Source organism: Aythya ferina (assembly GCF_964211825.1).
Source record: "Aythya ferina genome assembly, chromosome: 2".
Classification (NCBI taxonomy): domain Eukaryota; kingdom Metazoa; phylum Chordata; class Aves; order Anseriformes; family Anatidae; genus Aythya; species Aythya ferina.
Window position 1 is genome coordinate 107727963 of NC_140297.1, and position 23193 is coordinate 107751155.

The 23193-nt window shown below is 40.6% G+C and overlaps 1 protein-coding gene across 1 annotated transcript; it reads right to left on the reverse strand.

Annotated features, from left to right (window-relative positions):
* Positions 1–200: 200 nt before the first annotated feature.
* RAB12 (RAB12, member RAS oncogene family) lies at positions 201–22854 on the reverse strand. Its single transcript, XM_084507829.1, has 6 exons — positions 22578–22854; positions 11127–11187; positions 3666–3804; positions 3032–3121; positions 1963–2067; positions 201–1438 (listed from the first exon to the last, which is right to left on the reverse strand). Exons 1-6 carry the CDS (start codon positions 22837–22839, stop codon positions 1325–1327), a joined length of 771 nt encoding a protein of 256 aa, XP_084363955.1. The 5' UTR covers positions 22840–22854; the 3' UTR covers positions 201–1324.
* Between the last annotated feature and the right edge of the window lie 339 nt (positions 22855–23193).

A 23193-nucleotide genomic window follows, 5' to 3' on the forward strand; every position in this document is an offset into this window, starting at 1 on the left:
CTGGGCTAGGTCATCCCAAGACAGCAAGTATCATGGTGAACAACTAATGCTTGCTGCTCTTTTAACTAGACCTAAAGGAACTGTCAAACAAAGTTAAATAGTACAGAAATTAAAACAAGAGTCGTTCCATATTCTAGATTTTACCTTTTACCCATAACTTGATACTTGCCATTCTAATAACAGGTGCAGTTCCACTGTCATTCATAAATACAAAATTTTATTTGCACTTCATTAGTTTAGAAAGACCACAATGTTTTTCAATACCACAACATTCAGGACACACCAAGTTATTCAAATATGTAACTACTGATTTACCACAGCTAAACTAAACAGTGCATTTTAATAAAAGATATACCAAAGATATAATTCACAAATTCATTATCAGACAAAAACCTAACACAGTATTTGCTTGATGGGAATATTTTCCACCATTAGGAAAGAAAATCATTTCACCTTAGTTTCCCCTCCCCCAACCCTACAGATGTCCAGACAAATACACACATATGTTCCTTAACACAGGAAAATGCATTACCTTAGTATTTTTTTTTTTTATTTAAAGAATTTGTCTAGGACAGCAGCATTGCTTTTTATACCTTCTTTTAGAGCTTGAATATATCTCCATTCTTTTATTTAAACTTATTGATTCTTGCAATTAAGTTTATGCTTATGCAGAAAATTATATATGCAATTTGAGAGTGCAATCTTAGATCTGCACCAGATGTGATGTCTTAGTACACAAAGAAAGGGTTCAGCATTAAACAAAATAAATAAGGCTGCCAAAAATTAAACTTAGCTTTCAATAAATCCAGTCAGCAGAGGATGCTACAGCCAAAAATGTCTTCACTACATTAAAATGAAACATAATGCTGATTATGGAAGCTTTGTACATAAAGTCCTCTGTTTTAAAAAAATTTGTCTTTAAAATAGTTAGCAAAGCACCATATACTTATCTTCATACCAGAAGAGCTTCTGCCTGCCTGTTTATAATAACAAGAACTATTACAACATTTATGTCAAGAATAAGTATAGATTTAACTTCTCCTCCTCCTCAACTGGAAGTGTGGTAAATCCCAACCAACTGTACAGTATTTATAACACCGGGGCAATGAATGAAACATCATTGTGAGGGAGAGGGGTAATAATTAAATGTTATATAGCTGAATCCTACACAGGATTGCATATTTGCATATTTACAAGTTAGTGTGTAGCTCTGACTCGAATAACAAAGTGCAACAAGAAACTGCCAAATGATTGTAGTGCAGAGTACTATAGACACTTTCTTTACCCTCCCACTCCTATTTTTCACTCTGTACGGAGCAACAAGTCAACAGCAACGGACATGTGGCCTTGGAGGAGGCAGTTCTGGTGGGATTTCTGGCTCTGGTTGCAGGGACAGGATACTGTTGGACAACTCATTTCTTATAACATCCAGTGGCATCTTAAAGAAAAGAAAAAATCACCTGTAAACAATCATCTGTACAGAACTCAGCGGGATGAGATAGTTTAAAGAGCGTAGCCAGCCAAAGCCTTCACTTAAGGATTTTTGGTTCTTATTAATTAGCGAACTACATTAGAGCAAATTGTGTTAACAATTCCTTTCAGAAAGAAGTTGCAGGACCCTATCAAAATAAAGTCACTTTCGTAAAAAAAATAAAAGACAAATTACAACAGAACTGCCTGCACATGAAAGCAGGCAAATGAACAGTCAGACACTGATATAAGTGAAGTTATAGGAAGTAGGAAGTGCAGCAAATAGCAGCAATTTTTAACCAAATTCAACATCAGTATTTATTAAGTGAAACATACATCAGAGTCTGCAAACTACATCATGCCCACTACACATTAGCCTCGCCTGACAGTGTGCACTTACCCTGTGTCCTCCCAACAAATACAATCAGTGATTCAGTATTTAAACTCTGACCCATTTATGTGGTCACAGAGACTACCACTTCAGTATTTTACCTTTTTCAGAATGTCATCAACAAGTTTTAGAAATATTTCATCCACATTAAAATTATCCTTGGCACTTGCTTCACAGAACCGCATCCCAGTTATTTGCTGTGCAAACTGATGGAAGAGAAAATAAGGTAACTACACAAACAGCAACTATACATTCCTTATAAAGCCTTTAAAAAGTTTTCTTGAAATCTGACTGGACTTAAATTCAATTAATAATCCTGAATCTCTAAGGTATAGCAAATATTGCCAGATATAGCTAATTTTCACTTAGAATTGGTTTAAGGAAAAGTATGTTACATTTTTCCAGACTTAAATCTGAGAAATTCATGTCTTCAGCTGACATGGATTACCGCAGATTGCCAAAGAGTAATAGCTTCTGAGAAGTTTCATTCTCAACCTTATTATTAAATGCACAAAAGGGGAGTACAGACGTACTCAATCAGCCTTGACTCCCTAACAAAATTCTTAACTTTCCAATGTATGATGGGTAGCTGAAGGAAAATGCATATGTCCATAGAACAGTGCCTTGATCAAGATGGTGCTATACGTATCATGATATAACATACTCTCTTTTCAGTTTTCTTACCGCTTTGGGAGTTGGAAGAGATCAAAAAAACATGGAAGCAAAGATGAGCTAAGTAATCAAGTAGGACTCTTGCCTATCCTAAAATAGTACTGAAAAGCAAATCCCTGGAAGAAGACAAAGATGTTCTGAATGGGCATATTGCTACTTAAAGCATACATCTTTACTACATCCTTTATCAGAGTCTATTTGCCAAAGACAGGTATCCCCTACACTACTGTGTACTGGCCCAACAACCAGATTTGTAGGATTTTTATTTTTTTTTCCTTAAACAGCAAAGCCATACTGCTCCAATAAGAAAGAAGGTAATTGCACGTTGAATATAAAGTAGTAAATACCATATGGCTTTTGACAGAACATCACCACTCTCACTCAGTATGTTCCTTAGACCCAACAGTCTGAGCAAGAACAGCCATGGACTCTCAGCAGGAATATCACAGCAGTTTTGGTTCTAGCTGTAACTCAGAATTTGTTTATACTTGTTCTTACCTTTTCTCCCTGCTGTCGAGAAATCTCTCGATCAACTTCACAGTCCAGTTTATTTCCAACTAATAGAAGCTCCGCATCTTCTGACGCATACTGCAAGTAAAACATTTTAGTTAACTAGACCTATAAATGTAAGACTTTGTAATGCCAATGCAATATTAACAACAAAAAGGGCAATTCCTTTACTAAATAAGGATACATTCTACACAGTCTGTTATGTCAAAGTACTTCCCAAACATTATTTCAAGAATTTTCATCTTCAACTTTTAAATATCGATTTTAAAACATTACTTGAGAAATGGTTGTTCCAGTTTGTCTGAGTGAACGTAGTGACTTACTTCACAGACCAAAATAAAACATTTATTCATTCTCCAGCGCATAGGCAAATGCATAACGTCTCAGATCTCCAATGGCAATTCTAACTAGGACAATTCCAGTCCAAGGATGCAGGGACTGACAACCATTTTACAACAAAACACGTAATTATTAAATTCCTCCTAAAAGAATCTAACATAAATTAGCAGTTGTTAGTTTAATAATCCTACACATACACTGTTAAAAGTCTTACAGAGTTCCTTTGAGAAAAGGCTTCTCAAAACAAACAAAAAAAAAAAGAAAAAAAATACACAGAGCCTACCTTATCAATCATTTTCATCCATTTTGGTAAATCATCAAATGTTTCCTTCTTGGTGATATCATACACCAAAATAATTCCCTTGGCACTTCTGTAATAAGCTGAGGTAATGCTGTTGAATCTCTCCTGACCTGCTGTGTCCCTAAGAAGCAGCAGCAAACATTGGCACAAACATTTCACTGATTTGCAAAGTACACAATAACTTTGTTTCTATTTCAATAAAAACACCCCTCCCACTCATTACACACTATATTGAAGATCTCCTTCTATATGTGTGAATTTCAGGCAAAAAAATGGAGCAGTACTTTCAATCACAAAAAGTTTTCACATCGTAACTACTTATTCCATACTAACTTCACCAAGAAAGGCCACCAAACAGTTCTACATGCGTCTGAAAATGAAGCTGTCCAATGGAATGAAGCTGTTTTTGTGGGTTTTGTTGCTGTTGTTATTTTTTAATAACCCTGAAAAAATGAAAAAAGAAATGGAAACATGCTTATCAAACTAACAGCTGGACATCCAACTATAAAATGAGCAAGGCATTGATCATTATGATTTGAGCTTTCACGGTCTTGTTGGATCGACCACTGCAATTCAGCCATGGTTCTAAGACTAATGCAGAGGCTACCGGCAGAAGTGAATGAAAGAAGCAAGCAGCCACACGGCGTGGCTTCTGAAAGCGGATTACTGGCTTTCACACTTCGACCTACTCATCTGAAGTGTCTGAATAGCACTTCCAGTCCTCATTTTCATCATTATAGGCATTTCTATCAGGTTGCACTTTACACAGGAGACTATTTTCCATCAATGACAGCGCTTTGCTTGTACTAGCTATAGTTTATATTCCAAAGTAGGTGATACAAACATATTTTTTACTGAACACCATTATGGAAGATTTTTGGCAGATATACTAAAAAAAAAAAAAAAAAAAAAAAAAAAAAGCTTGCATGTACTGTAAGTCTTAAAATGTGACTGCTATCATGAGTGGAAAGTAAGTTATACAGTGCTACAAAGTGATCAAGTATTCGGTGCTTGAGTTCAGCCCCCAGAATTAATAGGTAATTTTGAAATTTTACTGTAGGAGTAAGTTAAAAGATGGCTGAAATTCAGAGCGGATAGGAGAAAAGTTCGGAGGGAACTCTACTCAACAGCCACATTTTAGACAAAAGGAGGATGAATTTGGGAATGAGATTAACAATGGAGAGCTGAAAACACTTGTTACAAAAAAAAAAAAAAAAAAAAAAAAAAAGTTATGTTCACAAAATACCACACTGATTGTCCTGAAGAATTCTTTTAAGGTTTATGCACAACAAGCAGTAGAATGAACTACCACAAACCTATCTTGCTCTTCACAAAACCTTTAAGGATCTTAGATAAGCAGCTTTAAAAATGAAGCACTTGACTTTCTTCTGAAATTGCCACAAGTGTGCTTGATAGCAATGAAACTTTGCTAGCCATTTCACAAAGTAAACACTGTCTACTAGAAAGAGGTTTGAAACGTCTGCCTCACAGCCTGTGGAAAAATATTGACTAATACTTCACTGCAAGTCAACATCATCGTGATGTGGAGCTTGGGGTAGGGAGGCTGAAGAGAACAAATTCCTATTGCATCCAGTTTTGTTTTATTTTTAGTCATATACCATTCTCCACTCAAAATGTAAGAATTACATTCAAACAAACCTTTGGGACCCTACAGAAGGTGAAAACGGGTAGCCTGTTTCAAAAAGGCCAAGCTCTTAGCATGTCAGAGCAGTTTTAGATGGTTAATTGGTTGCTTTCTTATCACTAACGAAGCATTTTCATTAAAGCAATACAAGTTCTGGCAGATGAGGTCACACAGATAAACATTACTCAAAGCAAGTAATTTGATTTTTCTCTTCCCTTCTTTGCTATGGTGAGAGTTGTTTTTGACAGGCCCTTTGGAGGTTCCTTCCGTGAAGGACTTGAGAACCCTATTACGAACTGTTGATTTTCCACACATGGATAATTTTGCTCCAGTATTTATGCACAGACTTGTCAGAATTAGGATCTCATGGAGCAGCCTCTGCCAGCTTCTGCTCACCCAACCTACTGACCAGGTGTGGTAGGGATGGGATCCCTCCAGCTCCATCGCTCTGCACAGACATAACCAGCTGGCAGGTGGCAGGGCATTCCCCGTGGGGAAGAAGGGATGCATCAAGCCTGGTTGTGGCCAGACTAATGAAAAAAGTTGCCTCTTTTGCTGGCCAGTCTTCCCCTCTTCCGTGTGCCCTTTTCAGAGCAAAGAAATAGAGGAGCTGTTTCAGAGTGGCCTGGCTGGGCCTGCAGGCCCACGTCGAGGACTTGTAGCAATTCCATCAGAGAGGGGCTGCTTCTGAAGTACCAAGGCACTCGTTCATACATTAGAAAAACACAGGGGGAAAATAAATACACTAATGCTCAGCTACCCTGTCTGAAGAGACTAATCAACACGTTAGATAAGCTGAGGTGTAAGCAATGAAGTCACCTACACAACGCCACTCCACCTGTCTGCAGCCCCACGTTCCCCCAGCCTGCTGAGTGCTTTATCTCCAAGTCTATCTGGTGTTATCAGCCTCTCCTCACCCCGCAACCTCAGGTGCTTGAAATGTTTATAGCATTCCCTGGCAGCTGCTCCTCTCCGTTGCCGTACCCTCAGGCCCTGCACTCCTCGAAATATCCCACACCTTGCAGTCTGGCTTGCTGGCTAAACAAGAGGCTGTGGCTGGTTCAAAAAGCCACAGACATCCTGGCGGCCCACTGCATGTGTTAAATGGCCAGATGGCCACTAATTGTCACCTGCCAGTCGTACTGAGCATAGCTGACTTTCCTTGCCTTGCTCTAGCAGTCGTAGATGTCCACACACTTCACGTAACCAACGCGTTGACCGCTGCATCAAATTTAAGTGAAGCCCCCCCCAGCAGGTTTCTCACTGTAAGCATGATCTTACAACCCTTGTTTCCTTCAAAAACTGGAAGAAAATAAGCTGAATTTGCAGTCTCTAACATTACCTTAACACTGTATTAGAGAAAATTGGAAAATTATCTCTGGAATAAGCAGTAATCAACAGCGGGCAGCTAATTTCGAATGCAACCCCAAGCTGGCTGAGTAAGCTGCAGAGGGAGCATCAAGTTGATCTTACACGTGGAAGCTTTTGTCTTCTACCAGGTGCCATGGTCCTTTTCTTTTAAAAGGAAAAATATGCAGTAAATTCTTCCAGCACTCAGTAAAAAAATAAGTCCAAAAGCAGAGCTGATGTTAAAAGCATATCTACCTTAAATGCCTTTCCTTCATGTGCTGTGCTGGAGAAATTAAGTTTGTTATACTGTTCTCATCAATATACTTCACTCCCACAGCCAGAGCATTTTAGTAAGGATAGCTACTAAAGAACCAATAGAAAGCTGCAAGAAAAAACAAGAATTATGTAACTGCACTGACTGACAGTATTCAACTTCACGAATTTCGTGAATGACACTAGGCGCTGCTAGTTCGTTTCTTCTCTGTAAGGATCAACAGAAAAGAATCACTCAGTCCAATGTCATTAAACACAAGTCCAAACAATAAGTTACTACAACTTGATCAATGATTTGGTGTCACTGAGAAAATACACCAGCTGAGTCTTTTTTTTTTTTTCCTAATACTAAAACCAGTTTTCTTTTATTGATTTTTCAAGGACTTGTTTTAATGGAAAAAACACTGATATTTCCAAATCATACTCACAAACACACAACACATGACTCCTTGACCAACTACACACTGTAATTTAAAAAAAAAAAAAAAAAAAATCCTCGCTTGTTTTTCTGCTTAAGTAACAGAAACTAGACATCACTCCAAAAATGCAAACAAATGTTACACCAAACAAAAGCAAATTAAAAAAAAACAAACACACGAAGCCCATTTTCAAGTGTTGACTTGCTGCATTCTCATTATTTCAGACTGCACAGAACACAATACAAATACAGCTGATCTTCATTAAGATACTTTTGGATAATTTTTGTTTTACATAAATATTCTCTATCTAGAATAGTTGCTTGAAAGACAGACTCAAAATTGTCCTTGGCTTGGAAGTTAGATTCATTTTTTAATGAGTAGTGGTGTGAAGTAGTGATAGAGGGGGATGTATTTTTAAACAGAAGTTAAAAAAGAACACTTTCTCGTGCTTTGTGCATTTATGGAACTTGAAGGCAACATTTTAAGAATGTTTTATGCCCTTTTAGAGGTTAATTCTACCTGTCATGCTGAGCTTTTCCTTCCCATAAATTAATACATATATATATAGATTTACAATCTTTTATTGTATGGAATAATTTATTTCAGAGGTACTAAACAGCAGGAACTGCATTCTGTTACGTTTCAGGACAGATGATCTTTTCCTCAGAAATTTTCCAGGAGGATAATTGCCCATTAGGAAGGCCTGAGCTGGCAGAATCAGAACTCTTTATGAGAACGCAGCAGCCCAAACTACCTTCAGAAGCAAATTGGACAGTTTTCTTGCCAAATCAGTAAATTTGTAGAGCTACCAGAGAGCTCCCCTGGCAGACTGGCAGGACGTAGCACAGCGGCACAGCACCGCCGCTTCCAGCAGCCAGGTGCCTTCAGACAGGTAGCCAGGGCTGGCTAATTCTTGCTTTAGGCAAGTGCCCAGATGGCTCAGGGGACAGGGCACGCTCTGATCCCCTGCTGTCCTCCTCAGCAACCCCTGGCACACATCAAGGTGTGCTTCCTACATTTCCTCCAGTTTTCAAGCTCTGAAAAAGCTCAGCTGCTCAGAGTCGCTTCCCAACTCAGCTGATGGCTCCAGTTACTTTACCCACAGCCTGACTGCACCACACACTGCTTCTCAGGGAACACGAACTCCTTTCGGCCCAGAACTGCAGCACAGAAGCAGAACTATTGCACCTGCTGCTCCTGGCAGCCCAAGGGGCGCTGCTGCCTTCAGATGGAACAGAGAAGGTGGATGCTACGTAACATCTTCAGTGCTGCTCTCCTATTTTATATCCTAATGAGTAGCAGGTTGTTTTCTGACTGAAAGGCAGAAATAGGGGAAGAGGTACTGTAGTTAGGAGTGATTGGATAGGAACAAATAAGCTAGAGGCAAGAGCAGAAGCCTCCGTGATCCTCAAGTGCGCAGTGTCCACTTGGAAAGGAACATGGGAGACCAATTTGTATGCTGCTGTACTAACAGCAAGCAGGTGAAAGCTGCTTTCAGATGGGTGTCTTGCACACCTAGTTGACTGATACATTCACAGTTCTCTGCTGTTTTTTCCGTAACTTTAAATGGCAGAGGTCTGTTGAGAGCACTGCTGGCAGGGCAGTCAGTGAAGAGACAGGTCGAGTGACCACTGAAAAAGGCGGTACTGAAATACCAAAATTAAACCAAAAATAAAACAAACAAAAATCCCAACCTGTTCCTATTTGATTTTTGAAGTAGAATTATCACAACTAAAAAAAAATAAACAAACTTGGATGCTTCAAAATGCAACCGTAGTCATTTTTAGAAAACAGATGTGCAAAAAATTTACAAATCATTTGTTTACTGAAAACACATGTTTCTGTAGCAGTTACTGTGATCTTTGTATGTAAGGACCGCCAGGAAATATGAGGCAACCTTGCCTTTGTGTAGGTGTGAAAGGAGACTGCATTAACCATGCAAACTCAAGTCTGTGTTTCTAAATTTCAAATGCCTGACTTCGTAAATTGTTTTCTTCTTTTAATCTAACAACTTGAAGTATAAAAAGAGTTAATAAATAGGCCCAGCAACATACACAACATACTTCAGGACAAATTAGCAAAAGGAGGGGTTATCTAATTGCTTTTCAAAAAATTTACAAGTATGTCATGACAGTTTTAAGGGTTAGCTGTAAGAAGAGCATTTTAACAGCAACTGTTGGAGAGAAAGTGACACGTGGGAGCAGGAAGTTGTACACATGGATATTAAAGTACTTTAAAATATTTCCTCTTTACAACGTGTTTTGTTCACCATTTTAGCAGGGCTTTGCACAGGAATACTGGTCACGGTTTAGCAAGCTATCAATTTTTAGTTTTAACTTTCCTGTATCCTACTGGCACATTCTCAGTATGTGGAAAATAATGGTTTAAACATCTCTTTTCCAACAAAGCTTCTCTTCTATAAAGTGTTTATTCGACATGAAGGAATCAGTTGACCAAGTTTGCACATTTCACAGCAGAATTTCACATTAGGCACACGGTAGCATCTCCATATCAAAATTCTTTGTTACCTCCGTCAGCTTCAGCAGACCCTGGCTAACAATTGCTGGCTCAACTGCCAGCCTTGTGGTCACAGGTTTCCAAACAGGGACAGGTGATGGATGGAGACATGCCAGTAACATTCAAGTGTTAGGTGACTGATGACACCAAAGATGATGCAGCAGTTAACTCAGAGGGAAGCAAGACAGACACATGGTGTGACAAACAGAGTTGATGGTGACCTGCCAAGAGGAGTTAGTAAGCTCAGTTCACTGCATCCATGTAGTTAAGAGTGAGAAACCACCAGAATATCCCCAAAGTGCATTGAAGAATTATTTAGAGCTTCTTCCCCCTCTATAGATTGTTAGCAGCTTTAACAGCTTAACTACAATGCCAATTATGCATCAAGCACTATTAATAAACAAAGCTAAGCCTCTACATAGTAGCATATAAGATTAATGTATATTAACATAGCTGGTTTATTCTCTCGTAACAATGCTTATGTTCGCACTACTATGCGAAACAAAGGAGCTCTTAAGCTCAAAAATTCCTAAGCAATGTAAATTGTTTTAATCTTTGGCATGGGGAATTGTTATGAGGAAACACGTAGCCTACTCCAGAAAAGAAAAGCTGAGCTCAGACATTGAGCTTTCTGCAGTAGGACATCAGTTCTAGTTAGCGGGCACGGTCTTAGTTGTATGGAATCATTTTACTTCCCAGTGCTGTTCATAGTGGGTATAATTTACTTAGCCTTGAATGCCCTTCTCTTTCAGTTATTTAATATAGCATCAAAGAAACAGCACTGCTGACACCAAGTTTTATAAAAATAGTTTAGGAAATATTTTACAGTTGCTTTATGATTGCTTTTATAACAAACGTCAGTTTTGAATCGTCCAGAATTAAAAGCAAAAAACCACCTTTCTCTAGCATCTATTTAACATGGTTCCTTTTGTTTGTAGAACTCCTACTTCTTGTGCAGACAATTCCACACTTTTAGAAAAAAGGGCTCGAGACCTCTGTGATGCATGAGCATTTCAGTAGTTACACTCATGTCCTATTTCTAATTTTATCTTTCTCCTCCTTTGTCCTCACAAAAATCTAAGAGCTATTTGGTTTTGCTTAAGTCTTATGGGAACAGAGGAGAGGAGCAAAAGGGCAAGAGCTAAACCAGCTTATAACAGTTAATAGTATTAGACAAGCATATTGATTCATGCTATAACATAAAAATTAATACATACTGCTGGTTGCACATTTACTTACCAGATTTGTAATCTAATTTTCTTTCCTCTTAGCTCTACTGTTTTGATTTTAAAATCAACACCTATAAATAAAATACAGTAAACAGAAAAGTAGGAATAAGAAGCAAAAGTAACGAGGGTGTAATTATTATTATTATTATTATTGGATTTTTTTTTTTAATATCAAATTTAAACAGTCTGAGCAAGCAGAAGGGTTTGCAGCACTATGGGGCACCTCAGGAACATCAAGGGGATTTGACAACCGCTGTACAGTCTGTGAGCCACCCAATTTGGCAGCACCACAACATAAACCTTCCACTTTGTGCAGCACTCCCAGCAGCAGGTAAACCCAACGTAAGCGTAAAGCAACGGGTTGTTCCTCCCTTATCCACCCTGCCTGCCAAGGACAAGCCTGCTCTGCCTTCAGCTGGCACAGACGCCTTGGAGCATGAAGCAAACCCCATCCCTCCGCACCAGTTTTGCTGCCTGTGACGTGGAACAACACGCATCCCTCCCCAAGTTGGATGCTTAACATCTGTGAAGTGCTATAGCACAAGTGCTGGAACTGTGGTTGGTTTATGCAGTTTGTTAGCACCGTCATTCTTAATTCCTGCAAATATTTAGAAACAAACTGCTTAGATTTAGAGCGACTTTTAGAATTCCTTCTATACCTGCGTGGTGCTTTCATCCACCATATCAAAACTCCAGGCACATTTTGAATGCATGCTAAATATAAGAGATACAATCATGAAGACTTTGTTATACGGAAAGATTTTAAGTCCAAAAAATGCTGGCAATCAACACATAAGACACACTATGGTCAAACAATACCTAGACACAAAAGAATATCACCTCTCCCACAAAAATATTTCAGGGTACAGACGTCCTAGATTATCACTGTATTTGTGAACTGTTTGCCTGATCATCTTAGTATACATTTGTATAGATTTTCACCTCAGTTCTTCCTGAGGAACACCATCCCTTCTAACAGAGCTAAATCAGAAAGGAGGGAAATAAAAAGACAAGAGGACATGGTTCAGACTGGTACACTTAAACTCACACAGAAGTGCAGAAGCATACTGTGTTGGAAACACTTTTCTCTTTCACATACGAGAGTATACCAAGCATAAGGATGACAGCAAATAGGAAGAAAAGATTTTTATTTCCTCCAACAAAAAAAATACAATTTTTCCTAATGCCTGTCCCTGTTAAAAGCTAAGTGTCCCTACTGATATTGCTAGAAGCAAGACCAGACTATCATTTCTACAGAAGGAATTGAATTTGGCCCTCATTTAAGCTTTACAAAAGTCCCAAAAAACTTAGTTACAAAGAAAAAAAAAAACAACAAACATTTTACATCCTGAAAACCAGTTACACATTGTTGACTTGGTGTTTATCTCAAAGTGCTTTTACAGTTGTGTCTGTAAAGCTGTTGGCATGAGATAAGTCAATCAGATAATAATTTCACAGCAATTAACTTGTTTTGAAAAATGAGTTACATTTTACGAATGGAAATAAAAAGATAGCTTTGACTCTACTTTTCATTTATAAAACAGGCTGTCACTATTTAGCTAGACTAAATATGTGAAAAAAATCACTGATCTTCATTCCCCTAAACAGAAATCCCTCCAAACAGCTTGCAGTTGTGCACTACACAGTGATAAACGTGTTGGTTATCACCACGACAGTTATTCTACTCCATGTCCTTAAAATTGCCTAGCACAGTTATTCACCAGTTCTTAAAGTTGCTCAGGACATGTGATATTTACGCTCCACTTCCCAAAATGTACCCCATTCATACTCCTGTGGGGTTCTTGGGGAATACAGGAACCAAAGTAATAACCCGATTTGTCTACAATTTTAACACCAATTTGCAAGCATTCGCATGCAAACTGAGAAAAAGTATCACAATAATTAAAGTTTCAGAATATTCACGAATCCTAACTTTAAGAAATATTTGCTGGCACTTTTGAAAAACCACCATCTCTGTTAGAGTAAACGTTGCTGTGTTAGCGTAAATGTTAACTATTTCTATTACTAAATGCCTTTTCTCTACATAATTTCATTAAAACTATAAAACGCAGTTGTCTGAATGGCCACAACTTTGTCTAGTACAAGACAGATGATTTACTTGCAGAGGAGGTAATCAGCATTAACTGAACTTGCTTCAGACCTCTCCCTTCCTCCAGGAAGCTGGAATACAGCCGCCCCAACATCTCACCTCAAATTCCACTGCCACTATCTCATACAGCATGCCACGCGATCTGCCGCTCATCTGAGACCTCTGATTCAAATAAAATACAAATTAAGAAAATAAAATATAAAAAATATAAATAATAATAAATAAATAAATAAATAAAAATAAACAAATATAAAAAATAAATCAAGCAGAGAAGTGCCTACAGCTGAAAAAGACTGTTTCAGAAGAATACTCTTGAGATCCTATTTATTATTTCAAAGGCAGGTCCTCCTATCAGTCATTTTAAGAGTCAAATCATGAAAAAATTCTTCGCTATTAAAGCTTGCAACAGACAAAACAAACTAGCAGGTTTTACAGAAGAACAAACTTCTCTGAAGCTGAATCATTTAACACTTACATCAGACAGCTTGCCAGCGCTACGCAAAAGTTGCTCAACTGATTTTTATAATTAGTAATGCTCAGCAAGCATCAACACAATGCCAAAGCTTCCCGTCTGCCAACACTGAAGGAAAAGTCTGGCAGCTTTCCTCTTGCAAATGAAGAAATAAATTCCTAAGCCCGTCAGTCTTCGGTACGGTGTTTCACCATACACCTGCCAAAGGTACCGCTTTGAGTTTACAAGCAAACTCATAATTTAATTAAAATAATACACGCACGTGTCTTCCACTTGGACTTCAAACATCGTGAGAAAAAGTTCAATGGATCAAATAAGTTAGCTTGACTAAAGTCCATGAATATAACTAAACGTAAGGCTTTGCTATCCACATAACTTCTCCAATTACTAAAAACCGGAGGAAAAACTGTTAACAGTCCCAGGAAGTCAATCAGGAAACCCATGCTTTTTTTTTTTTTATTGCTTTATTTTTAAAGAAGTGCTTTGTAACGCTCCAGTACTGATGGAAAGGATATTTGATAAATTCTTTAAAATCCCTGCTTCAAAGAGCGCCTAATGTACAGTTGTCCCCAGTTACATACAGCTCAGGAAAGCCCAGGGATCGATGATCACTGCTGGCAACAGCACCAAATCTGAAAAAAAAGCATTTTACAAGGGCACAGGATTTTAAAGGGCTCTCTTTACCTTACTCTGTAGCTTATTAGTGGTATTTTGAACATTTCATACAGAGCACAGTGCTTTTGTGGTGAAAGCACGTGAACTTTGGATTAAAAGCATGCTTCATAAAAATATGAGCACCTACTAAAACACGCACTCAGCTGAAGCAATGCTTTTTCCAGGAAAAGTAAAGGGCTACTAGACCACAAGGCAAGGAGAGAGGGGTTATTTGCTTATTAATTTATTGAGTCTATCAAACACACAGCTAGGCAAACTGTCTGCACTCCCTTCCAAAATAAACAGCCCGAAAAGAAAGAACAGGCACTCAAAATAGAAGCGCCCTAATGAAGCTCTAGATAAGGGCAAGTTGGTGACAATGACAAATCTCGTCACTGCCCCAAACTTGAGACTGTTCCAGACTGAAAAAAATCCACTAAAAATTTAGCCCGGAACAGATTTTAACATTTCTTGCCCCAAACAGGAATGAAAAGTTCCCTACCAAAACATAACTGAAGCACACACAACTGTGTCTAGTTTCTCCCTTTAAAGCTAAAGCTTTCTGTCCAGAAATAAAACAGGTAGTGAAGAAACTTCTCACAATGCATTCTGCATTTAAGTTTTAAATAATTTAATTTTTCTGGGCCTAAGTGGCAGAAAAAGGAAGTGGAAATGTTTTTGCTTAATGCACCGGGTGACCTTCAGAGGCCAAGATTTCCTGATCACACAGTTCAAGCAGGAGCTGGGAAAGCAGATGGAAATGGAGCACACAGTCCCCCTCCAGCTAAAATCAATTCCAACAGAGGACATTTTCAGAGACCCATCAGCTATGCGCATCAGAGCCAGTGACGAATAATCAGAGCAGATTTGAAGAAACCCAATCTGTTTCAAAAGTCAGAGTTTGTGTCCTGAACCACCCGAAGCCAGAGAACTCGAAGACTGGGTCGGTTTGTTTGCTTTGGGCATCCGACAGCATTGCACAGAGACGTTTTCCTGCTTCCCTACAACCCGTGGCTGAGGTCATGGGGCTTCCCGAGGTCAGAGCCATCCCTGTCACCAGCCTGTACGGTGTCTGCTACAATCCAGCCCTGCTCTGTGACTAAGGACTAATCACAACGCAGCTCTCGTACCTACAGCCTCCGGGAACTGCTGAAGCCAAAGAAAAGACGCTCCGTGGCTTTGGTGCTCATTTCTGGGGGAGGAGGAGGGACAAGAACAAGGCACACGGGAGCGGAGAAGGTTGCTAAAATTGTTTTGGAAAAAAAAAAACAAAACGAAACATCATATTTAATTTCAATTGAAGCTGGAAGACAGGCAGGGAAATTTTGAGAACCACCAAAGTGGAAGTACCCCTTTCAAACTGCACATTATGAAAGCAAAGATCACAAAGAGATGAGGGAGCACGAAGCGTTAGTCACCTGTGAGCCAGCCTGGGGATTGCTTTAGAGGCAGGTGAAGCACGCCGTCCGTCCGTAAAGCTCTGCAGGGTAACTCTAGAGCCATTAACACGCGGAAACCTGAGACTGCTCGCCTAAAATAAAAGCCGACACAGACCTCGGCTGGCAACTGAACTACAGACTGAAACGAATCAGACACAACAACACGCAAAAAAGTAATATATGGGCAGTGACTACATGTTAAAGTACAATTATAATGGGATTTTAGTAATGTGACAGGGATTTTTGAATGCCAAATATACTGTTTATGGTCATCTCAGGTGCTCGGTACTTCCAAATTCAATGAAATCGGAGGAAGTAATTTCTTTATAATTTTACTGTCTGTGAAAATGTAAAGTCCTTTAGAAAGTGTAAACTTTTTACACTATTTACAGTGCTAACTTCAAAGCACAGACCTAAATTTTGATAAACAGAACGCAGTAAAGGGGAAAATGGAACAAATAAGATTTTCTGGGCTTTCCTGAAAACAAAATATTACAAAGCTCCTGATTACAGAACGGAAAAACATCGTGAGCTACTGGTCTACAGCTACCCGACCTTGAAAGGACAATCAAATGCGAAAGAAAAATTAATAACCAGGACTCCAGATTTTTAAAAAGGCTGAATCTATTCCATCATGGGACTGGATTTTGGTGTGGGTACCGAGTTTTCCGTTCCTTAGATGCCAGGAGAAATAAATTGCAAAAGTGTTTGCTATAGGCTGTGAAACAGTTGCAGTCGTAATAAGCGGGAACATCCATCCTCTCCCTCATTTAAGGACAGCCCAGGGAAGAAGCGTCTCAGACATGTCAGGGTTTCTGTGATGAAAGGCACCCTACAGAGAGAGCCTCTTCCATTTCATGGGTCGGCTGAAAACACGAGCACGCTGCGAAGTGCGGGTGCCATTTCACCAGAGGAATATGTGAGTTCACAACTTCCAGAAAGAAATACGCAAGTCCATAACAGAATCACATGCCCACCCCCCCCTTTTTTTTTTTTTTCCTTTTGCTCCTGACACTCTCAGCTGTTCATAGCCCAGACTGAGTTTGACAGCTGCATTCCACTCGCCTTCCAAACCACGCTCCACAGGCGACACCGCTCAAGTGGGCTCTTCGTTTTTTCTCTTCTTTTACTTGCATATTCTCGTAAAAGCACCAACACAGGACCACAGGACATTTGGAGAGCTCTGCGGTGTCGATGTAACCCAGTAGCTGAACATTTCTATCAGTTTAGAGCAGCAACTGGTTTACAAATGACCAAATCAACTGCAAATTTACTCCTTGGTAATTCAAAAAACAAAAAATAAAAATAGAAAAAACCTCTCCCCAATACCCTGCTCCTGAACCCTGATAATTTATACCACCTTGCTGCTACATTTTCCTATTTTAAAATACAGTTTTGAGCCCCTTCCAAGGGCTCAAATGGCTACGCATGGAAAATAATTGCTGACTCCACCAGATGCTGTGAAACACGCTTAGCTGACACGTACGCTCGGCACACAATTACTTGCTAGCTTCTTTCAGTTGTGGTCTCCAGCGTCGATTACAAGTGGCAGTGCTACTCCTGAAAGGTGGAAGGCAGCTTCCAGGGAGCACAGGCTTCTGTTCAGAGATGCATTTCCTAAACCCACGGTTACAGAGCCGAAAACAAACAGCGCGAGTTACTACATGCTCCCCAATTATCTCAAGGTTTTGTGTAAGGATAAATTGTTTTTTGTACGAGTTTCCAGCCTCCCCACTCTCTGCTATTTGTACTTTGTCGAGTAACTGCAGCACAACACTAATGAGGTATTTGTTAGTTTTGTTTATGCTAACCTATGCTAGCCAAAAAGCCCGTATATAAGAATAGATATACATTAATATCCCAGAAAAAAATGAAGATAAGGATTAATTCTCACATAAATATTTAAGATCATTGATCAGAACCTTCTTCCTTTTCTTTTGTACAACAGCAAAGATCTATCAGAATGAGTACAGAGCTGATGTGGGGTATAAAGCCATTAAAAGGCTATCTGATTGCTACTTTATCACAACGGGGTAAAGCAAAAGACGTCTATTTCTATCCTTTCTTCCCTCTCTCCACCGCAGTTAAGTTTTCAGTGTCACCTTCTGGGAGGTAAAAATCTTCAAAGAAAAATTAAAACGAGTTACACTTGTCAGAAAGAACTCACAGACACATACAAGTGTAGCAAAAAAATGTACACAAAAATGCTATTCTTCTAGTTGATGCAGGAGGTTTTTCTGAGGATCATCTGTAGGTTGTTCTTCATCTCAGATTACAGGAAATTATTAAACTTGCTTTCCAAACATAGGTTTTATCATGATTTACTGAAAGATTACGTTTCAAGGTAATAGGACATGCAATGCTTACATTGCACGTGAGTGGAAAATATTGACAAGTAAAAAATTAAGGATCAACTTAAAGGGCAGTTCTGAAAAAATGAACACTTGATATTAAAATAAGGCCATTCAATTAAGTGAATATAATTAATATTATATGAAAAACTTACGGGAATGAAAACTACACATGAATGTTGTTACTCCACCTTTTAAAGGCTAAAAACCAATGAAGGATGTTGAATTAACAACAGACAACCTATATATATATATATATATATATACACACACACACACACACACGCATTTGTGTACCTATGTACTGATCTATCATGCCTATGTATTAAAAACAGAAGATGCCTTGCTTAAGGTTGCTCTGACAGAAGTTTAAGCTGAAGTTTTCACCATTGCTGTTGCTTATTTGTGGAAGTCAGGCATTTTGCTTGTGTATTTTAAAAAGAAACAATAGGAAAGAGACTGCTTGGATAAAAAAAGCTACGGAGCTCTGTAAACCTGATGAGCCCCCAATGCACACGCCAACAGACTGTTTCACACTAACATTAAAGCAAAGTGGAACAGGGTAAAAAAGCAATTTTTGTGAAGTCACAGCACATTTGCTTCAAGTGGTACTGTGGTGTCCCATGAATAGCCTGCCAGGGCACCTGAACTCTTACATTTTCGAAGGCAAGGCTTCTTTCCTGGGATGCTTTCATGACCGAGAAGAACTGAAGGGTAAGACTAAGCCTCAGAAACTTTACATACTTGGCCAGCTTGGAAAAGATGAGCAGAGGAGCTCTGCTTGATCTGGAGAAGCAGGAGAGTCAGCCGCCTGAGAAGTGAGTCAGTGCAGGGCCTCCGGTTTGGGTGAGCAGGAACCTCAGGTTCTGAGATTAAAACCAGAATTTTGCCTGTGGCAAAACAGGTTGGAGAGGAAATAATACTGAGCACAGGAGCTCTGTAGATCGGTCGTGGAAGAAAAAATAGCATGGAGATTGATAGCGAGTGAAGACTTAGATACAGATAGGGCAGACAGCCGTGAGGGTTAAAGGGCACACAGAGGCCTTTGGAAAATAAAAGGACTCTTTATTATAGTAATCGTAATAACATCACTACAGAGATCTGAGTTAGGATGTATTTCTTTGGGGATAAAACATACTTTTGGGAAAATAAGGAAGGGGCAAAAGAAGCAAAGGCAAAGACTCCTCCTTCACCACCCATCTTCAGACCTCCTCACAACCATGCCAGTATCTGTCCACTGACTCTGGAAAGATGACCCTTTTTTATGCCTAATTTGGCAAATTTGGTTTTCACAGAATCACAGAATTTTCTAGGTTGGAAGAGACCTCAAGGTCATCGAGTCCAACCTCCAACCTAACGCTAACAGCCCTCCACTAAACCATATCCCTAAGCTCTACATCTAAACGTCTTTTGAAGACTTCCAAGGATGGTGACTCCACCACTTCCCTGGGCAGCCTGTTCCAGTGAAGTTTTTTCTTTGTCAAGAGCCTGAAAAACCTCCAAGTGATAGTCCTGGATCTTTCTCCTTTGTGAAAAAGGCAGGCGCATGGAGGTCAGATAAAGCCTCATAAATGGGGAATTATTTTTATTGTAAAATAAAGTGTGTATATGTGTGTATATATATACATATATATAGTTGACAAAATTAATATAATGCCAGTGTTACCTTTAAATAAGCATTCTTCCACCATGGAAAAGAAGTTCCCTTAACTACTTTGGATTTAATGCTGGCATGAACCCAGCAATTTTACATCACTGTAGATAAGCAGTAACACTTCTAAAGAAAAGTTCTCTGCCCAAAGAAATAATAAGTTATAACCTAATAATAAGAACAAATATTCAAGCCTGGCATGTAAAATTGTAAACAGTGGCCTCTATTTCTCATTTGACAACAGTGTGCAAAAGTCAGTAAATATTTGAGCACTGTGAGTATTCGCAGTGCTATGTAAATAGCAGATTAAGTAGACACAATATTCTATGCAACTTAATGCCCAAAATAAATACATCAAAAGAATTTTAGATCAACAGCACTTCGTGTGCCATTATGAATAATGTGCCAAAATCTGCCAAGCTATTTTTGAACACTTTCAAAGAACTTCAGTGTTTTGAGATGAGACAGAAGACACTGATATATTTTTATTGCAGAATTTTCTTTACCAATCTGGCAAATTTAGCCCTTGCAAATTAACATTAAAGTACTGAATCTTTTTTAATCTAATCCACACCTCCCCATTCATGCAGAAACACCCAAATTTTCCAATTACCTGGCATTATTATCCTAAGCAGTACTTAGAGACAAAAGTCAGCCAGGTACTTCTAATAAGCTTTGGACAAGGAAAGTTTTTGGACATCACTGTCAGAGAAGACCTCTGAGTAGCCTGCACATTTCCATGCAAGAGGTTAAGGTGTTAAATATTATTCTACTTAGCCTATAATTCCACAGGTTTAGGGAAAAAAAACAAACAAACATAAAAATTATATTAGTGGTAGAGACCACTAATATCAAGGTAAGGGAGTTAATATGTATTTTAGGATTCTGTTTAAAATATGTCTTCAATCAGATAGGTAGATACAGCATATTTTAACTTCTTTTATCACATGGTCTTTTCAAATTTAATCTCGAGGTATATTCTGTTTACATAACTTCCCCTGAAATGAGATCAGTCACACTGTTTTCAATAATATTTCAAAACATATTCTACACTTCTTGAAAAGCACTGCAGTAAGTAGTTGCAGAGAAAGAGTTTTATGATTTCAACTGCGTATCAAAGTCTGACCTCAGATCATTTCTGAGTGTGGGTTATTTTCCATCCAGCTAACATGTAAACAGTGGAGGTTACTTTTTCTTACTCTACGGTGCAAAACAGCGGGGTGCGAGCTTTCAGTCACGGCTGAGAAAAGCTTGTTCATTTAGCAGTTGAAGGATCTGGGGGAATCTCAACAGCTCTCAACTTTAAGTCAGAGGACCTTGCAAGAATGCCATTACTGTCAAGTCTTTCTTACATGTGTTTTGGCACAAGCTGATTTCCCTATGCTGCTTTATGTTGGCACACTTTGTACATCAAACATTACGTAATCTTCTGTCTAGCGGCATACCACCATTTATTTCCTGTTTTTTTGTAAAATAAGGAAGCTTCTCTGCCTCAATCACTGTCTCGGTTATCTAGCAAATCAGTTTTGCTTTCAAGGCACCAGACTGGAAGTCTGGACTGGGGTCTAGGGCACGTCCTCTCACTTCTCAAGGAAACTAACACGAGGTAACAGAGAGCGGTCCGGCCCCAAAAGAGCACTGAATGTAGGTCAGCCCAACGGAGAAGCACACAAGTTCAACACAATACATAAACCTGGAGAACTTATGAAGAATACAGTCCACTGTCTAGTTCTTCCCTAGCTCACCATATGCTTAACTAAACCAGCCCGTCTACAGAAGCCCCCAGCGTTTCTTCATGACAACGCATCGCTTCAGGATTGCGTCTCTGACGTGCTGTCACTTCTTTCTAACTTCTGAAAAGTTAAGTTACCTGCTTAAATACGTCAACACTAACAGGCTGCTAAGAAGGGGAGCCACGGCTCCATCAGATTTGGATTTTTAAAGGACCTAGGAAAGAATAAGAACAAAAGAACTGACAGAAGGCACATTAAAATGAAAATAAGGGTAACTGTATTATTCTGTCACAGGAAGATCATCTTGAAAAGTAACAATTTAGCTTCTAAAAGGCGATACACTCGCTTTCCATCAGACGCTATACCTTTCCCTACACGTCAAGCTGCAATTAAGCTCGGCACAGGTACTTTACAGTGACACAGCCTTAACAACCACCTCGCTGCAGCGCTCGGGAGCTCGGTCCCAAGAGCTGGTCTCTAATAACGCCGTCTCCCTGGCTTGCTTTCCGCCCTTTACACACTCAGGCCTTAGGACAGGAGGTATTACGCTCCCTCAAAGGCCGGCACCGGTGACTAAACCACGCGCAGGACGCCGCTCTGCAACACTAGGAAATCGCCTTCTGGTTTGCTGCAAGGGGGCAAAACATGCAGTGTGCTCGAGAGGTGCTCTTCCAGAAACAAACCATCAGCTCTTCATCTTATCTAATATTGACCTGAGGTAACCTGGAACAGCATCTGGAGTCCCACCAGCTAGGTGTTGGTGTTGCATGCCTCCCCACCCCTGAAACACTCCCATTTCCCTACACACAACCCCACAGCCACCTGTTCCACCAACCACCCCGCGTTTCTCTTCCTTCAAACCCTGCTTTTTGCTAGCACCAGCGACGCAAGACACCACCCACCTCCCCCAAACCCGTCAGGACACCGAGGACCCCCAACACCTTTCCAACCAAGGGCTTGTAGGGCAAGCAGAACCCCCCCCCCCCAGGGGGGTGCCCCACCACCCCCAAACCCACCCCGGGGACATCGGGGCAGGGCAGCGCAGCCTTACCCACGGTGGACTTGCAGGCCTCGCAGAAGGTGTCGTCGGTGAAGCGCTCCATCAGGCTGGTCTTGCCCACCCCCCGGGAGCCGATGATGATCACCTGCAGCTTGAAGTCGGCGGGGCGCGGCGGCTGCTTCCTGCGCCGAGCCTGCCCCCCGGACAGCGCCGGAGACCCCCCCGCCGAGCCCGCCCCGAGCTCCAGCCCGCCGCCGCCGCCGCCTCCCCCCGCCGCCGCCCTGCGCTGCGGCAGCCCCGAGCCCGGCTCCATCAGCGCCGCATGCGGCGCCGCCACCCCGCCGCCCCCCGCCCGGACCCTGCCCAGCCCAGCCCCGGCTCGCCCACAAGCCGCCGCCGCCGCCGCCCGGCCCGAGGGGAGCGGCGCCGGCAACGGGAACGGGAACGGGAACGGGAACGGGAATGGGAACGGAACAACTCCGTGGCGCCGGGCACGGCCCGGCCATGCAGCGCCCTCTACAGCGCCGGAGCCGCGGCCCCGAGCCGCAGTGGCGGCTCCGCCCCGCAGCGCGGCCCGGCCTGGGGTTGTCGCCCTCGGGCTGTGGTGGGGTTTGGCGCAGCCCCCTCCATGCTCAGCCAGGCCCCGGAGTGAACCCCAAGTTCTGTA

Coding starts and splice junctions, on each gene's coding strand:
- RAB12 (XM_084507829.1), bottom strand. CDS start 22,839: ATGGAGCCGGGCTCGGGGCTGCCGCAGCGCAGGGCGGCGGCGGGGGGA. Junction 3,805..11,126: donor AAAATTAGATTACAAATCTG/GTAAGTAAATGT, acceptor GCTGCTTCTTAG/GGACACAGCAGGTCAGGAGA. Junction 3,122..3,665: donor GGATGAAAATGATTGATAAG/GTAGGCTCTGTG, acceptor TTTTACTTGCAG/TATGCGTCAGAAGATGCGGA.